The 18,968-nt window shown below is 43.0% G+C and overlaps 1 protein-coding gene across 1 annotated transcript in view; it reads right to left on the bottom strand.

The window, feature by feature from the left end:
* Positions 1-309, bottom strand: part of LOC121319002 (transient receptor potential cation channel subfamily M member 6-like) — a 73,147-nt gene extending 72,838 nt beyond the window's left edge. Inside the window, exon 1 of the mRNA XM_041256238.1 lies at positions 82-309. Coding sequence (XP_041112172.1) covers positions 82-87 — 6 coding nt within the window. The 5' untranslated portion in view covers positions 88-309. The remainder of the gene's footprint in view (positions 1-81) is intronic.
* Between the last annotated feature and the right edge of the window lie 18,659 nt (positions 310-18,968).

Here is an 18,968-nt window from a genome sequence, read left to right as displayed (position 1 = left end):
AAAACTGTGCTGTTCACTCTTTTTCTCTCTGGACTGTGTTATGATGAAGAAGAGAGACTTATGCGATTTAGTAATAATTACCTTCATTTGGACTCTTATTTGACAAAGTTTCCTTTTATGACCAGTTGAATCACTGCACAAATCCTCATTCTGTAAGGTACTTCCAGCTTCCAGTCTGTGGGCTAAGCTGAAACCCACTGCTTTATGCCACGGAGGAAGTGTTTGTGAAAGTGATTTCCTTCTCTCAATAAAAAACACATTTGAAAAATCAAATCCTTGAACTCTCTCAGGGTAAATCTGAAACAATGCATGCACCTTTATGGGCTAAATGCTTGCAATTTAGATAAGAAAGACACAGATAAAGCCCTCCCCCCACTGCCGCGTCCACCCCCTTCATTTGTGTTAGAAACTGTGATTCAAAGTCACAGTTTGCTTGCCAAGTTTCTAGTATGTGAAGGGACAAGTGTAATTGAAATATGAAATTAGCAGAGCCCAAGTTCTATCTAACAGGCCAAGATATTTAGCCATTCTAACTAACCATTCTTGGAAGTGTGATCCCTACAAGTGACTCAAGTCATATGACTTGAGCTGGGCAGAAGGGCATGGAAGTTTTTAACTATTGCAACACTAGAGACCTGTAAACAGGTTGAGGAAATATAACGTTAGGTTATTACCACAACCCTGGTTCCCTGAAAGAGAATGACAACCATTACCAAGTGGGAAGGGCCCTCTCTGACTGCCATTCACTGAGCAGATATAAAAAACCTGCCCTATCAGGGCCCTGCTGTGAGGAGGAGGTCCCTCCCACCTCCTGCTGAAGAGGGACGTCCTCACAGTAGCATATCGCCATTTTCTTTCGAAATCAGAGGTGAGCTGGGAACATGACTTCGAGGGGTAATGGTTGTCATTCTCTTTCAGGGAACCAGGGTTATGGTAATAACCTAACGTTCCCTTTCAGTGGAATGACAACCATTACTGAATGGGAAGCTGTACCAAAGCTGTCATGGCTCCAGATTACTGAAAGTACAGCCTCAGGGCGATAGCCTCAGAGCCCAAATGATGTCTAAGGGCATGCCAACTGCAACACACTAGAGCCCAGAGAGGGTCTCGCTCGGTTTGCAACATCAAAGCAGTAAAAACGTGCAAATGTCTGACTACCTGTCCATAGTTCATCTAAGGAGGCGTCATGGAAAAGCCCACAAAGATGCCTGGCCCCTGGTAGAATGGGCCGTAATGTCCCCTGGTAAGGGAGAGTCCGTCTGTTCATGCGCCAAGCGTATGGCATCTGCCACCCAGTGCGCTAGACGTTGCTTCGATAGGGCCTGACCTCTAGAGCGGGACCCATAGCAGACAAAGAGCTGGTTGGACTGTCTCCAGGACTCCGTCGTATCCAGGTAACAGCGCAAAGCCCGAAAAAAAAGCCCAAAGTGTGTGCTGTCTACGGTCTTCCTCTGACTCGTGCGGGGGAGGTCTGAAAGTTTCCAAAACCACTGGTTGGTTAATATGGAATGAAGATAACACCTTTGGCAAAAAGGCTGGATTTGTTCTTAATGTTACCCACGAGTCATTTCCAGTGAAAGCCATACATGTGTCATTGATGGACAGCACATGAAGCTCACTTACTCGTCTGGCAAAAGTAATGGCTATTAAAAACACCACCTTCAAGGAAACAGGGCGCAGTTCTGCTGACGCCATGGGCTAGAATGGGGGACCCGTAAGGACCCGCAGTACCAGTTCTAGATCCCACTTGGGGACTATACTTTTCATGGGAGGACAAAGCCTCCGAGCCCCTTTAAGTAACTGCACTGCCAGGAAATGTGCCCCAGGGGACACAGAGTCAATTTTGTCGTGGCACACTGATATTGCTGCCAGGTATACCTTCAAAGCGAATGCTGATTTTCCTGCGTCAAAGAGGTGTTGTAAGAAGTTTAATATCATCTCAATAGGGCAGGTCACAGGATTATGACCTTCGGCAATGCACCAGTCTTGAAAAACTTTCCATTTGTATGAGTACTGGGCTCTAGTGCTCGGAACCCTAGCAGACTGTAGTGTTTCTACCACTGCATCTGGCAAACCTCGTCTGAATAGATGGCTCCATTCAACGGTCAGACCCAGAGTTGGAGCTGACCTCCGCTTGGCTCAGGTGGTCCTTGCGCCGTGGGAGCTGCCACAGTTGACCCAACAACATGTCAGAGAGGACAGCAAACCAGGGTCGCCTCGGCCATCTGGGTGCAACCAGCAGAAACTGTGCTCTCTCCACCCTGATCCTCTCTAGTAACAGGGGTAATAATGGTAGTGGAGGTAATGCATACAAATGCCCCTGAGGCCAGGGGTGGGCTAGCACGTCTACTCCCAGGGGGACCCCGTCTCTCTCCATGGAGAACCACAGGGGGCAATGACTGGACTCGGCTGTGGTCGACTGTAAGAAACCTCTCCCAAATCTGTTTCACTACTTGCAGTCTCCATTCCGAACTGTCAAGAGCTCTTCTGGACAAGGGGTCTGCTGCCTTGTTGTCCACACTGGTGAGGTGAACCGCCCTGATGGAATGCAAGTTTCTGTGCGTTGCGTGGTGAAGGCCCAACTAGCGCAGGCCGCCTTGGTGATTTATGTAGGGTACCACTGTAGTATTGTCCGTCCGGACAAGCACATGTTTGTGCGCTAACTGTGACAAAAATGAGATAACAGCAGGTTTACTGCTTGCAGCTCTTGGGCATTTATGTGTGCTTGCTGCCAATGTCCCTTCCACTGACCTCTTCTTCCTCTCCCATTCCAGACTGCTCCCCAGCCCAGGCTGGAGGCGTCTGTATTGACCACTTCCCTTCTGTGAGAGGATCCGAGAGGACATCCGAGCCGCAGATTGCCGGTACGGAGCCACCACTCCAGTGTCTTCTGGCACTGTCTGGACACTCACACCAGCTGGTACCAATCTTGGACCGGGTGCACATTGAGCGTATTTACCCAGGCTGGAAGCGTGCGCATTCTCAGCACCCCTAGCTGCCAGCTCTTCCTCTGCCTGCTTGTCTGTTTCAGGGCAGCGGACGGCGTTCAGGCCCTGTTGCCCCTGCAGACTGTGAAGGCCACCTTGGGCGCAGGTGGTAGGCAGGAAGGCGCGAGAACTTTGAAGTAACCTCCGTGGCCTTGTGAGACCTCGCAAGGCTCACATCAATGGTTGCTCCGAATGTCTGCCCCGGTGTAATGGGGGCATCTAATAACGCTACCTTCTCGGTCTCGACAACCTTGGCCTGCGTTAGCCAGAGGTGTCTGCGCGCGGCTAGAGACCTGCCTGATGCCTGACCTAACTCCCTCATTAGGTCTGTCATCGCTCTTGTTACTGCCAGTAGCTCCCCTCTGTCCGCCTTTGTTGCCTGCTCCTGCAGCCTCACAGCCAGCTGTGTCTGGTACAGGACCAGTATAGCAATTGCATTGGCCGCCCTGGCTGATAGTGCCGCTCACACATACGCCTTTTTTAGCATGGCGACAGTTGTTCTGCACGGCTTGGATGGGCAGGTCAGGTCTTTGTCCCCTCTGGTGAAGGTATATCCCTGCACCAGTACTGTGACCATGACCCGATGGTGGGGAACTTGCCTAGGCCCGCTTCTTGGGCTCCTGCAGTGTGTAGAAGGGCCTCTGCTGTTCTAGAGGCTGAGGAGGCGGAGGCTAGGTTGCTACAGGATGAGCGAACCAGCACGAGAAAATCCTGGCACAAGGGGAGGGCATGCCAGCCAGGGAACATCTGTGGTTGCAGCTGCATGCTGCATGAGTGCCCGGAACTCTTCCCTTTGCAACACATGTGGCAGGGGCAGTAAGGAGCCCCCTGCTGTGGCTTGCCCAATTGATGTGGCTGGGTCAGATACATCTGACCTTAACGCTGAAAAAGACAGCTCATCTGGGCTAGGAGGTCTAGGAGCTGGGGATGGGGAGCGAGACTGGGGAAGTTGGGGCTGCCCAGTGATAGGGGGCAGTCTGCCCTGAGATTTAAGCAGGGTCTCCAGCATTGCCTGCTGAGCCCTCACAGTCTCTGCCAGCTCCTGAAAACACGCTTAGCCGAGCTTGGGTGTCTCTGAGGCGACTCTGACATGGAGTGTTTGTGCCTGTGTGGGGAAGGACAGCGGTACCTGCGCGGTGACCCCTGTCCCCTGGTGAACGCCCTCTCGAGCGGTACCGCCTCGCCCGTGACCATCTCGCTTCCACCGAGAGGCGCCTACGTATCTGCACAGGTGGTGGAGAAGGGGAGAGTGACCCAGGTGTGCTGGGGAGCTCCCTGGTCACTGTGGGTTTGTTGGGGGCGGTCCTAGAGGACCTCTGCAGTTTGGGGAAGGAGACTTCATTGAGGATAGGGCTGCTCTCCTGCGCTTAGTTCTTTTGGGGAACTTTCTGCATGGAGAGCAGTCCAACTCACCCACCAGTGCTTTGGCTGCATGGTCTGGCCCCAAGCACCTGGCGCAGGACAAGTGCTCGTCCTGTCTAGGCAGCTTCGCCGCGCACTGGTCGCACTGGGCATCTTTTTTATATATGCTCAGTGAGTGGCGGTCAGAGAGCACTCTTCCCATTCGGTAATGGTTGTCATTCCATTGAAAGGGAACTACTCACAACACTGCAGACTGCTCCAGTAGAGGAGAGAAGATGACTTGCAAAAAAAACTTGATATAATATGTATTTTTATACTCCTATTTTCATTATAATATACTGAAACTTTTTAATTAATTATCCTAGGGTAGTTTTTTTTTTTTTTTTTTTTTTTTTTTTTTCTGTAAAGTTATGACTAGTTCCACAGACTTCAATTAGCACAATCCTGGACTACTCATTGTTACTTTAGGAAATTTATTCAAGATTAGCAAGATTAGTGCTAATTGGGGTCTGTTAGTATTGAACGAATTAATGCTAAAATCAGATTTTTTTTTTTTATGACTGGAAAAAAGTGTAACACTAAAATGGAGGGATTTGAGGTTGTTCCTCCAAAGACCATTCTTTGTTTCCACATACCTGCAAATAATCCAGTTGAAATTGGTACAGATTAAAGCAGGGGTTCCCAAACTGTGGTCCACGACGCAGTCCCGGGTGGGCTGCATTAGCAATGACATTCTATGTATAGTGAAAAGTAGGCGGCGATCAAAGCAGAAAGCAGAAATTCACAAAACAGAGCTCACAGATTGCCTACCTGTAGGAGGGATGTAGAACTAGGGCTCTGACAATAGGGCAGTATTACGGTCATGTGATCGCTCTGCGGGCAGATGTAAACAGTGTGTTCAGTATTAGTAAAATTAGAATATGTCGAATCCGCTACCAAAGAATAAGTTTTGCGAAGTATAAAGAACAAAAAAGGCAGCTACAGGAGTTTGAATGCGTTTGTACCGTGGGCTCCTTTTTGAGGTGCTGGAATGGTTTTTTTGTTTGTTTTTTTTTTTTTTTTTTTTTTTTTTTTTTTTTTTTGTAGAAACGTTTTCATACTAACTTTTGTACTTGATAACATTAATTTACAAATTCAATTGATGTCGATGATGAATACGTTTTTGTGACTAATTAGCAATTAACATTTAAAATATTGAGTGTTTTGATGTATGTTTCAATATGAACTAAATCAAGTTATTAATCAAACTGATAAATCTTGTTACATACCGGTAATTGATTTATTAAAATGTTTGGATAGATTGTTGTTTTACTGATTAATGATTCGTTCACAGTCGTCTTAAAATACAGATGTTGGAAAATAGTAATAAAAAAAAAAAAAAGTTTTTTCACGGATTCAAATTTCGCTGCAGATGGATTTGATTTTTGTCAGTTTTCTTTTGGTTAAGTGGCACAACTGCGCTCCGATTTTTTCTTTTTTCTTTTTTTTTTTTTTTTTTTTTTTTTTTTTGTTCGGGGGGGAGATGTTGCAAGCAAATGTGATTTTGCAAGTTGTGCCAGGCTCACGTTTCCTTCTGTATTGTATGCATGACAGTATGAGGTAACGGCTGTACGTTTTAGTTAGTGTTCAGAAATTAGGATTCAAGAGTTATGTTTCTGTGCCCGTTCTACAGGTTTTACTCAAAGTGATTCCTGTTCAGGTATTTATGAATGGGAACAATAAGAGACATTCACTTCTTTCTTGTTTGATTACCAAGAAAAAATAACTGTGTTTCTAAAACTTTCAATTATACAAAAGTACCTAATTTTAAAGTTTTGATAACAACTTCTGGTTATTTTTTTTCAGTTTATTTTATTTACTAAAATTAAAGTGTTTTAAAAAAAAAAAAAAAAAAAATTCACTCTATGCATATTCTGTGTGATTTCCTTCTTACACAATATGCATTCACATGAATAAAGCACAGTTTAGATTAGGTTTATTTATAATGTTACAAGTTTCAACATGTTAAATGTTTTTAATTTGACATTTTCCAAGAGTGCTGGTGAGCCGCAGTGGCTAATGCATCTGAATAGGTGGACCTCTGGTAAAAAAGTTTGGGAACCCCTGGATTAAAGTATATAAAATATTACTAAATTACAAACATTTATGTAAAAACATTACATCAGAGACAGGACCTTGTAACCTTGACATTAGTGTGTTTAACATTAGTGGGTGTAAAGTTGAGTTAACATCTCAAACCAATGTTGCCAACACTTCAGGAGGAGATTTCTGTGTTTATTTTGCAGTATCTGTATTCCTGGTGTTCCCAAGAAATACTAGTGTTGTAACAACCTTTCAAATATTTAATACTCTCTGGAGAATAGCAGTAAAAGAATATAGAACTGCAGTGAAGCATAGTAAAAACATTCCAAAACACAAGGTAGAGTAGAAAGAACGCTCATCAACCAAACCACAATGACCATTTATAAATTTCACATATAGGTTAACATAAGTGCACCTTTTCAGCATTATAGAAATTCACTTGTTTGTTATATGTTCTGTAATTGTTTTATTAATATGGAGTAGAATAAAGATATTTCAGCTTTTACAATGTACTTTGGCTATGCACCGAAGATAAGTTTAGGTTACTTTCTGTAACCATGCTTCCCTGAAAGAGAAGATGACCACCACAACATTAGGTATGGGATATTTCTGCCCTTTGGGTAGGTATTTCTAAGCTCTCTATACCAGAGCTGCTGATAGGCCATCCAAAGGAAGCCATTTCTCGTTTTCCATGGAACCCATGAGAGTGACCAAAGTGACCTTGTGGGTGGTGGTCGTCTTCTCTTTGAGGAAACCAGGGTTACGGTAAGTAACCTAATATTCCCTTTCAATTCGAAGATGACCACCACGACATTAGGTATGGGATAACCAGAGACGTCGCGAGGGAGAAGGAATGGCAGCATATGAGGGACGCACATACACTGGCTAACCCAATGGTTAGCGGTGTGAACTTACACCCTCAAGCACCCTTGTGCCTACAGAAGGCAAGGCAGGGTCTACCTCAGTAAGACGGTAGAACCTGGAGAAAGTATGCGGAATAGCCCAGCTAGCCGCAGTACAAATATCAGACATCGAGGCATGTTTGAAAAGGGCCCAAGATGTAGCCAACCCTCTAGTGGATTGTGCGGCTACCCTGCCAGGAGGGGGCAAGCCAGCACCATTATACGCAGTTGAGACTGTCCACAATCCAGTGTGACAGACGTTGCTTAGAGAGGGGCTGTCCAAGGGTTTGTTCCATGACAGATGAAGAGCTGGTCAGATTGACGCAGCGCTGCTATCCTATGCATGTAGCATTTCAATGCCTGCACTGGGCAGAGGAAATTCAATCTCTCTTAAAGCAAACAGAGGTGGATGGAAGGATTCCAGTTCCACAGACTGATTGCTTAATGTGGAAAGCTGTAATCATCTTGGGGAGGAAATCAGGGTTGGTGCGAAGAGACGCCCTGCTGCCATCCTCCCAAATACGCAAGAGGAGCTGTGCACAGACAGCGCCTGCAGCTCACTGATCCGTTTAGTGGAGGTGATTGCCAAGAGGAAGGCTGTCTTCACAGACAGGTACTTCTGCTCTATGGAGTGTATGGGCTCAAACAGGGCTTTTGTGAGAGCCTCCAGTACAATATTAAAGCTACATTCGGGGAGAACAGTCCTCCTAGGAGGGCATAATTGCCAGGTGCCTTTAAGAAAACGGGTAGCCAAAAAATGTGCACCCAGAGACATTGAATCTACGGGGGCATGACAAGCAGAAATAGTTGCTAAATACACCTTCAAGGTGAAAGGTGACCTTCCAGCATCAAGCAGTTCTTGTAGAAACTGCAAGATGACTGACATAGGGCAAGATATGGAATCATGGCTTCTAGCCAGACACCAAGCCTGAAAATACTTCTACTTACAGGTATATAAAGACCTAGTGGAGTTAGCTAGCCAGCGGTCCCTTTCAGGGGCCAGACCCATAGTCGGAACCTGCCCGGCTCCAGGTGCCAAAGAGAGCCTTTTGCCTGACTGAGGAGATCCAAGTGAAGTGGAATCGATAACCATATTCTCCTGCACCACTAGGAGAACTGACTTTCTCTAACCAGACTTTTTCGAGAAAAACTGAGAGCAGCGGTATAGGCGGGAAACTATACAAAAACGCTTTGGGCCATCCGTGCTCTAGGGCGTCTACGCCGAGTGGACCGCCTAAGCGGTGGAGGGGATACCACGGGGGGCAATGTGTTGTCTCTGCCGAGGAGAAGAGATTAACCTGCGCCTTCCCGAACCATTCCCAAATGCACTCCACTATCTGAGGGTGGAGTCGCCACTCTGATGGATGCGGTCCGCTCCTGGAGAGGAGGTCCACTGCCCAGTTCACCGCTCCGGGAATGTCACCTGTAGGGACAGCAAATTCCTCTGAGCCCATGTTAATAGCTTGAAGGCCATGCGATGCAATCCTGGGGATCGTAGGCCCCCCTGGTGGTTGACATTTGCCGCCACTATCGTGTTGTCCATTCTGATCAACACATGTGTACCGCTCAGCACTGGGAGGAAGTGATTGATAGCAAGGGATACCGGGGTAATTCCAGCATGTTTATGTTCAGGGATGTCCAGCGGTCCAGCCAGGATCTGCATACTCCTCTGCCTTCCCAGACTGCTCCCCAACCCAAGTTGTAAGCGTCTGTCTTCACCACTTGGTGGTTCAGCACTACTCCCATTTGCACACCTTTGCGCAGGTGAGGTATTCCTCCACCAGCGTAAGGCTGCTGAGCACGCGTTAGACACAGTCAGTCGACAGTGTATGATGTGATAGGTGTTACAGAAACTTGGTTGTCTGAGAGTGCTGGGGACGAATATAATATTTGTGGGTATACACTGTATAGGAAAGACAGGCAGGACAGAAGAGGAGGAAGGGTAGCACTATACATAAGAAACAGTCTTGAAGCCCAGGTGTTAAACCTGGACAAAGAAAATAAAACCGAATCAATATGGGTCAGAATAACGTACAAAAATTCAAAGGGCATAATAATAGGAGCATGCTATAGACCGCCATATTCAGACGGTGAGCACAATAATCTGTTATACAATGACATTAGAAATGCGTGTAGCAAAGGAGAAGCCATACAAATGGGGGATTTCAACTTCCCCCAAATAAAATGGGAAAACCCTGTGGGTAGCAAGAAGGATGAAATAGAAATGGTGGAAATGACAAATGACTGCTTCCTAACACAATTTGTCAAGGCACCGACTAGAGGGGAGGCATGCCTTGATTTAGTCTTTTCAAATAACGAAGATAGAATAACTAAAACAGAGGTCAGAGAACCACTGGCAAACTCAGACCACAACATGGTCTCATTTGAAGTGTTTTTTAAAACCCTAAAAGTAATGACTAAAGCTAAGGTTTACAATTTTAGAAAAGCAAACTATGAAGGTATGAAACAGAGACTAACAGAAGTAGATTGGAGTAAAATAGAGAAAACACCCACAGAAGAAGGATGGTTGTTCTTCAAAAATGTAGTACTAGAGGCGCAAAACAATTACATCCCTAAAGTAGACAAATCTAAATGTAAAACTAAATTGCCAAAATGGTTTAATAGATCAATTAAACAAAATATTCAGAAAAAAAGGTACTTTACAGAGCGTTAAAAAGGGACCAAAAACAAAGTACACAGAAAGAGTACACAGAACTGCAAACGCAAGTAAAAAAGGAAGTTAGCAAGGCCAAGAGAGAAATAGAAATGAACATTGCTAAGGAGGCTAAAACCAATTCCAAAATGTTTTTTTCAATACAGCAAGAGAACATTCAAAGAGGAGGTTAAATGTCTAAGAGATACAAATGGCAAAATCATAGATGAAGAAAAAAAAAAAAGCAAATATATTAAATGATTACTTTTCACAAGTTTTTACAAAGGAGGATACAGACAACATGCCCCACATGTCATCCAGTTCCTATCCAGTTTTAAATAACTTTAACATAACCGAAGCAGACGTGTTAAAGGGACTAGGAGCTCTTAAAATAAACAAATCCCCTGGGCCGGATGAGATCCTCCCAGTAGTACTCAAAGAAATGAAAGAAGTAATTTACAAACCGCTAACCAAGATCATGCAGCAGTCTCTTGACACAGGGGTGGTACCGACAGACTGGAAAATTGCAAACATAATACCGATCCACAAAAAGGGAAACAAAACTGAACCAGGTAACTAAAGACCAGTAAATATGACTTCTATTATATGCAAACTTATGGAAACTATAATAAGATCCAAAATGGAAAATTACCTATAAGGTAACAGGGTCCTGGGAGACAGTCAACATGGTTTTAGGAAAGGGAGATCGTGTCTAACTAACTTGCTTGATTTTTTTGAGGATGCAACATCGATAATGGATAATTGCAAAGCATATGACATGGTTTATTTAGATTTCCAGAAAGCTTTTGACAAAGTCCCGCACAAAAGATTAATTCTCAAACTGAACGCAGTTGGAATTCAAGGAAACACATGTACATGGATTAGGGAGTGGTTAACATGTAGAAAACAGAAAGTACTGATTAGAGGAAAAACCTCAAAATGGAGTGTGGTAACCAGTGGTGTACCACAGGGATCAGTATTAGGTCCTCTGCTATTCCAAATCTACATTAATGATTTAGATTCAGGTATAGTAAGCAAACTTGTTAAATTTGCAAATGACACAAAAGTAGGAGGAGTGGCAAACACTGTAGTAGCAGCAAAGGTCATTCAAAATGATCGAGCCATGCTTGTAGCAGGCTCACACGAAGCAGACCCAGCTGAATGGCAAATGTAGCTGCGGCCATCAGACCCAATAGTTTCTGACACAGTCTGAAGGTGACCTGTGATCCCTATTGAAACAGGGAGAGGCAACCCTGGATAGCTGCAACTCTGTCATCTGACAGGTATGCACACATTGTAGTGGAGTCCAGCCGGAGCCCCAAGTACATGGTGCACTGCACTGGTGTAAGCTGACTATTTGCATCGTTTATGGTGAGGCCCAGTCTGACCAGATGCTCTGTCACAACTGCCGCGTGGGCCAGTGCTCCCTCTTGTGACTAGGAACAGATCAACCAGTCATCGAAGTAATTCATTACTCTGATCCGCTGCAGCCACAGTGGAGCCAGGATAGCGTCCACACACTTTGAAAACATATGCAGAGCTAGGGAGAGGCCGAATGGCAAAAGAGAAGTGTAGATACTTTCTGTGCTCAGGACGAATGGTAATGTGGAAGCATCCGGGAGGGAAAGGTAGGGATGGATTTTGGAGATGTTTCTAAAATGGTAGAAGGAAGATTTGAGGAGGAGATGTGGGCATCAAAGGAGAGGTTGCTTTTAAGAAGTACACCAAGGATTCGTACTGAGGGGTAAGGCAGCAGCAGACAGTTTCCAAGGTTCAGGGCAGCTACGTTGAGATTCTTAAGTTGAGTTTTAGATCCTACTAGAAGGAGTTCAAATTTGTTAATGTTCAGTTGAAGAAAATTGGCAGACATCCAGGCCTCTGTCTTGAATGCAGGCAGAGAGCCAGACCATGGCAGAGGGGCTACCAGGGTCGAGTTTTAAGTAAAGCTAGGTGTCATCAGCATAGGAGTGAAACACGAGGTTGTATATTCACATAGACTCCAAGACTTATTTTACTCTGCTGTTCCTCTCAAGCAATGTAACCTTTATGTTGGCCCTATAATCTCTCATTTAAATACAATTTGGCGCTTAGTGGAAAAGCATATTAAACACCAATCCAAATGGTTCTCATACTCCTTCATAATTTCGCTCTCGTCAGACAGTTACCCCTTTTTGTTTGAACAAACAAAGATAAACAGCTTCACACATTCCAAGATTTACAATTGCAATAGGACTTGCAGTACCTCTTTCTTCTTTTACCTTTGACTTCGTTCTGCAATGCATTCCCGGGGACAGATTTGCCTTCAAGTGCACTACAGACGTGCTCAAATTTGTTGGTACCCCTCCACAAAAAACGAAGAATGCACAAGTTTCTCTGAAATAACTTGAAACTGACAAAAGTAATTGGCATCCACCATTGTTTATTCCATATTTAATAGAAATCAGACTTTGCTTTTGATTTTTTATTCAACATAATATCGTAAATAATAAAACAAATGAAAATAGCATGGACAAAAATGATGGGACCGCTAACCTAATATTTTGTTGCACAACCTTTAGAGGCAATCACTGCAATCAAATGTTTTCTGTAGCTCTCAATGAGACTTCTGCACCTGTTAACAGGTAGTTTGGCCCACTCTTCCTGAGCAAACTGCTACAGCTGTCTCAGGTTTGATGGGTACCTTCTCCAGACTGCACATTTCAGCTCTTTCCATAGATGTTCGATAGGATTCAGATCAGGACTCGCAGAAGGCCACTTCAGAATAGTCAAATGTTTTGTTCTTATCCATTCTTGCGTGCTTTTAGCTGTGTATTTTGGGTCATTATCCTGTTGGAGGACCCATGACCTGCGACTGAGACAGCTTTCTGACACTGGGCAGTATGTTTTGCTCCAGAATGCCTTGTTAGTCTTGAGATTTCATTGTGCCCTGCACAGATTCAAGGCACCCTGTGCCAGGCGCAGCAAAGCAGCCCCAAAACATAACCGAGCCTCCTCCATGTTTCACTGTAGGTATGGTGTTCTTTTCTTTGAAAGCTTCATTTTTTCATCTGTGAACATAGAGCTGATGTGACTTGCCAAAAAACTCCAGTTTTGACTCATCTGTCCAAAGGACATTCTCCCAGCAGGATTGTGGCTTGTCAATATGCATTTTAGCAAATTCCAGTCTGCCTTTTTTATGTTTTTCTTTCAAAAATGGAGTCCTCCTGGCTCTTCTTCCATGGAGCTTTCTTTCGCTCAAAAAGCGATGGATGGTGCTATCAGAAACTGACGTACCTTCACCTTGGAGTTCTGCTTGTATCTCTTTGGCAGTTATCCTTGGTACTTTTTCTACCATTCGCACTATCCTTCTGTTCAATCTGGGGTCGATTTTCCTCTTGCGGCCGCGCCCAGGGAGGTTGCCTACAGTTCCATGGACCTTAAACTTCTTAATAATATTTGCAACTGTTGTCGCAGGAACATGAAGCTGCTTGGAGATCTTGGAGGTCTTGTAGCCTTTACCTTTACCATGCTTGTCTGTTATCTTCTTTCTGATCTCCTCAGGCAACTCTCTCCTTTGCTTTCTCTGGTCCATGTTCAGTGTGGTGCACACAATGATACCAAACAGCACAGTGACTACTTTTCTCCATTTAAATAGGCTAAATGACCGATTACAAGATTGGAGACATGTGTGATACTAATTAAAGAAACTAATTAGTTTGAAATATCACTATAATCCAGTTATTTATTATCTTTTCTAAGGGGTACCAACAAATGTGTCCAGGCCATTTTAGAATATCTTTGTAGAATAAGCAATAATTCATCTCTTTTTACAGCTTCTTTTTTTTAATTCTATGACATACCAAAGGCATGCAAGTATACATGATAAAATAGCTTTTAATTTCATCACTTTTCAGGAGGAATGAAGCATTATTTCAATGAGCTGTAAGGGTACCAACAAATTTGAGCGCGTCTGTGTGTGTGTGTATGTATATATATATATATATATATATATATATATATATATATATATATATGTATGTAGAGGTGGAGAGTGGAGAGTGTTTAGACGTGTGCAAATGCACATTTGCTTATTTTAATTGGTTTTGTTAATTGTTAATTATCACCTGCACCTGGCTATCATTGCAAATTAGAGCCAGGTGCCAGGTGCAGGGTATTTAAAGAAAGCAGCCAGTCTGTTCTGGGCTGCTGTTGTGTGGAGAGCCTGTCTGAGAGTGTGCACAAGCATATGGGAAAGAAAGGTACTGTGTGTAGCCTTTTGAAAAAGTTACTTGTAAAAACTGTGTGTTTTTTTTTTTTTTTTTTTTGTGTCAGCAGGTAAACAGCTTAGCTGTCCTGTTTTTACTTTTAGGTTCCTGTCTTTGGTAGTCAGTGCTCGTATAGGGCTCGGTTTTTGTTTTCTTATTTAGCTTTATTAAAAATGTTAGTGTGCAAGTGCTTTCAAAAACCTCCATCTCTGCGTCTGGGTCGGTACTTTAAAGGGGCAAAACCATATCGTGCCGCAAGGCTTGTTTACATATCCCACCATATGTAAACTAGCCTCCCTTATATGCTCCTCCCTCTTTCGTGCCAAACCTGCACCACCCAATCCTCAACACACACACTATCCTGATTCCCCCCCAGGATTGCTACTATATATATATATATGTGTGTGTGTGTGTCTATATATATATATATATATATATATATATATATATATATATATATATATATATATATATATATATATATATATATACAGTGCCTTGCAAAAGTATTCAGACCCCTGACCAATTCTCTCATATTACTGAATTACAAATGGTACATTGAAATTTTGTTCTGTTCGATATTTTATTTTAAAACCTTGAAACTCAGAATCAATTATTGTAAGGTGACATTGGTTTTATGTTGGGAAATATTTTTAAGAAAAATAAAAAACTGAAATATCTTGCTTGCATAAGTATTCAATCCCTGTGCTGTGGAGTCTCCCAGTTTGCACCGATGAAAGAAATTGCCCTAACGAGGACAAAATTACCTTACCTTTGGCCTCCACCTGTGAACCATTAAAGTTGCTGTCACATTTTCTAGATAAAAACCCCACTGTTGAAGGATCATTGGTAAGGCTGTGAATCTGAAGGAAAATGAAGACCAAAGAGCATTCAGCATGCAGATGAGCTTCCTTGAGACAGTTTCTGACAGTTTGTGCAGAAATTCTTCGGTTGTGCAAACCCACCGTTTCATCAGCTGTCCAAGTGGCTGGTCTCAGATGATCCCGCAGGTGAAGAAGCCAGATGTGGAGGTCCTGAGCTGGCATGGTTGCACGTGGTCTGCGATTGTGAGGCCTGTTGGACGCACTGCCAAATTCTCTAAAACGACGTTGGAGGCGGCTTATGGTAAAGAAATGAACATTCAATTCTCTGGCAACAGCTCTGGTGGACATTCCTACAGTCAGCATGCCAATTGCATGCTCCCTCAAAACTTGAGACATCTGTGGCATTGTGTTGTGTGACAAAACTGCACATTTTAGAGTGGCCTTTTATTGTCCCCAGCACAAGGTGCACCTGTGTAATGATCATGCTGTTTAATCAGCTTCTTGATGTGCCACACCGATCAGGTGGATGGATTATCTTGGCAAAGAAGAAATGCTCACTAACAGGGATGTAAACAAATTTGTGCAAAAAGTTTGAGAGAAATAAGCTTTTTGTGCGTAAAAAAAAATTTCTGGGATCTTTTATTTCAGCTCATGAAACATGGACACTTTACATGTTGCGTTTATATATTTCTTCAGTGTGTGTGTGTATAATATATGTATATGTGTGTGTGTATGTATATATATATATATATATATATATATATATATATATATATATATATATATATATATATACACACACACACACACACACACACAAGGTGTACATATATATATACATGTATATATATACATGTGTGTGTGTGTATGTATATACATACATATATATACACATGTGTATGTATATATATATATATATATATATATATATATTATATATAATCCTCAAGATTCTAATCGATTAATGAATAATCACACAAAATGTACCCTCCATTAAAGAGAAAGATCAACAAGTGTATGATTAAAAAAGCAAGGAAATTGCAGGTATATTGAAAAAAATAGGAGCACGCTAAAAGAGCAATGTTCTTGTATTGACAATGTGCTATAGGCTCAAGTAACTATATAGAATGTTATAAAAAGCCAAGCACTCACCAGGTGTCAAGCTTGCAGTGCCGTGAAAAAGTATTTGCCCCGTCTGCATTTTCTGCATTTTTGCACATTTCTGACACAATGTTATCAGATCTTCAACCAAAATCTAATATTAGATAAAAGGGACCCTGAGTGAACAAATAACACAAAACTGCAATACTTATTTATTTATTAAAGAAAGTTATGCAACACCCAATGCCCCTGTGTGAAAAAGTAATTGTCCCCTTAGACTCAATAACTGATTACGCCAACTTTAGCAGCAATAACTGCAACCAAACGCTTCCTGTAGTTATTGATCAGTCTCTTACAGCACTGTGGAGGAATTTTGGCCCACTCCTTGCAGAACTGCTTCAACTCAGTGACATTTGTGGGTTTTCAAGCAAAAACTGCTTGTTTCAGGTCCTGCCAAAACATCTCAATGGGGTTTAGGTCTGGACTTTGACTAGGCCATTCCAAAACTTTAAATTTCTTGTTCTTCAACCATTCTGATATAGACTTCCTTGTTTGTTTCGGATCATTGTCTAGCTGCATGACCCAGCTGCGCTTCAGCTTCAGCTCACGGATGGATGGCCTGATATTCTCCTGTAGAATTCTCTAATACAGAGCAGAATTCATGGTTCCTTCAATGGTGGCAAGTTGTCCAGGTCCTAATGCAGCAAAGCATCCCAAAATCATGACACTACCACCACCAGGCTTGACCGTTGGTATGAGGTTCTTACTGTGGAATGCAGTGTTTGCTTTTTTGCCAGACATAACGGGGCTCATGTTGGCCAAAAAGTTCCACTTTTGACTCGTCTGTCCATAGAACATTGTTCCAGAACTCTTGAGGATCATCCAGGTGTCTTTTGGCAAACTTGAGACGAGCATTCATGTTCTTTTTAGTGAGCAGTGGTTTCTGCCTTGCTACTCTGCCATGAATCCCATTTTTGCCAGGTGTCTTCTGGTGGTGGAGTCATGAACACTGACCTTAGCCAAGGCGAGAGAGGCCTGCAGATCCCTGGATGTTGTTCTAGGGTTCTTTTTGACTTCCTGAACGATTTTATGCTTTGCTCTTGGAGAGATTTTGGCAGGACGGCCACTCCTGGGAAGATTCACTACTGCCCCAAGCTTTCTCCATTTGGACAATATGGCTCTGTCACAAAGACGGCTGCAGTGGGTGACGTCAGACCAGAACCAGGAACCAACAAATAAACAACAGAGAGGTGGAGTTTCTGAAGCTGAGCGATTGTTTTCGCTCAGCATTTAATAAATGAACATACAAAAAATAAAAGGTTGAAAGACAGACAAAACACAAGACACGGCACTTTAGCCAAAACAAAGAGACAAACAAAACGGACTACACAGACAAACGCGGTGAGCTCAAATTATTATATCTATTACTATTACCTCTGTCTCCACTCACCGAACACAGTGCTGTGCAATATACATTTTAAACCACTGGTGTTACACAGACCCATTTATATCCCGTGTACCAATGACTATACACCAACATTAACACACTACACGTAACATACAACACTGAAATACACACAGGGGCGGGGCAACATTGCCACAGGCTCTGGCTGGTTTGGTGGAGCCCCAGAGCCTTAGAAATGGCTTTGTAACCCTTTCTAGACTGATAGGCCTCAACAACTTTTTTGGAAAAAAGGAATTTCTTTTGACTGTGGCATGATGTGCCTCTAGAACCTGTGTGCTGACAACTTCACTCTGATGGTAAGATCCAAAGTTAGTCAGATTTATATTGGGTAGGGCTGGCCCAAATCAGGCTTCATTGTTAAAATGGATGGCAATTAATTTAGTAGTGTATATGTGGGGGTCTCTGGTCTGCTGCATTCCTGTGATGTGTGGGTGTACTCTGCAAAGAGCAAGGGGCTGGTATGCAGAGCTGGAGATGAGAAATTTGATGTGTGTGGCATTTGAGTATATGATAGAGGAATGGTAGCTAGCATGGGAAATTAATATGTTTGTGCTGGATAATGCTGAAATTGGTGCATGGGGTATTGAAATGGGGGGCATGAATCTGTAAATCCTGACTGGGCTTCAAATAGTATATTTTGAATTTTTAGTTTAGCCAGTCTCCTTGCTTTTTCATCTGTAATGGTTTTCATTTCTGATGCCACATGTTTGCCAAAATGATCGACTTGTCCTCTTGAGAACGGTGCTGAAATTTTTGGAGATGTGGCAACAGATTGGAGAACTGTCTTCTCTTCTGCATCTCTTTTCTGGTGTTTTGTCTTTGCTCCTGTCTTTCTGAAGCTGGTTGTTTCAGGCTGGCATTCCTCCACGTCAACATCTTCTTCTCCCTCCCTGTCACTTGCACATTCCCCTGTCATGTCAATATCTGACTGAGATAACTAAATATAAACAACAAATATCAGTCTCCAAATTTATCACAGTTGTAATATTTGGGCTAAATCTGTATTTGATTGACTCTGATACCTGCAACTAAACCTATTGTTATATTTGATTTGCACAGGTGCCAAGAACAGAAGAATGGATCTCTGAAGGGTTTCAGGGGCGCTGGAATTTCCCACACTGCATTGGTGCTATGGACGGGAAACACGTCCTTATCAAGCCAACACCTGCAAGCATTCCCTATTACTTTAACTATACAAATAGGTTTAGCATTGTGTTGCTTGCTGTTGAGGATGCTGACTACAAGTTTGTATATTAGGATGTAGGCTGTAATGGACATGTGTCAGATGGAGGAGTATATGACAATTTCACCTTATGACAAGCACTTGTTCATGGTAAACTATAATCCC

The sequence above is a fragment of the Polyodon spathula genome, chromosome 1 (assembly GCF_017654505.1).
Source record: "Polyodon spathula isolate WHYD16114869_AA chromosome 1, ASM1765450v1, whole genome shotgun sequence".
Lineage (NCBI taxonomy): Eukaryota > Metazoa > Chordata > Actinopteri > Acipenseriformes > Polyodontidae > Polyodon > Polyodon spathula.
The sequence above is the reverse complement of the archived record's forward strand: the minus strand, read 5'-3'. Positions and strand labels throughout refer to the sequence as shown.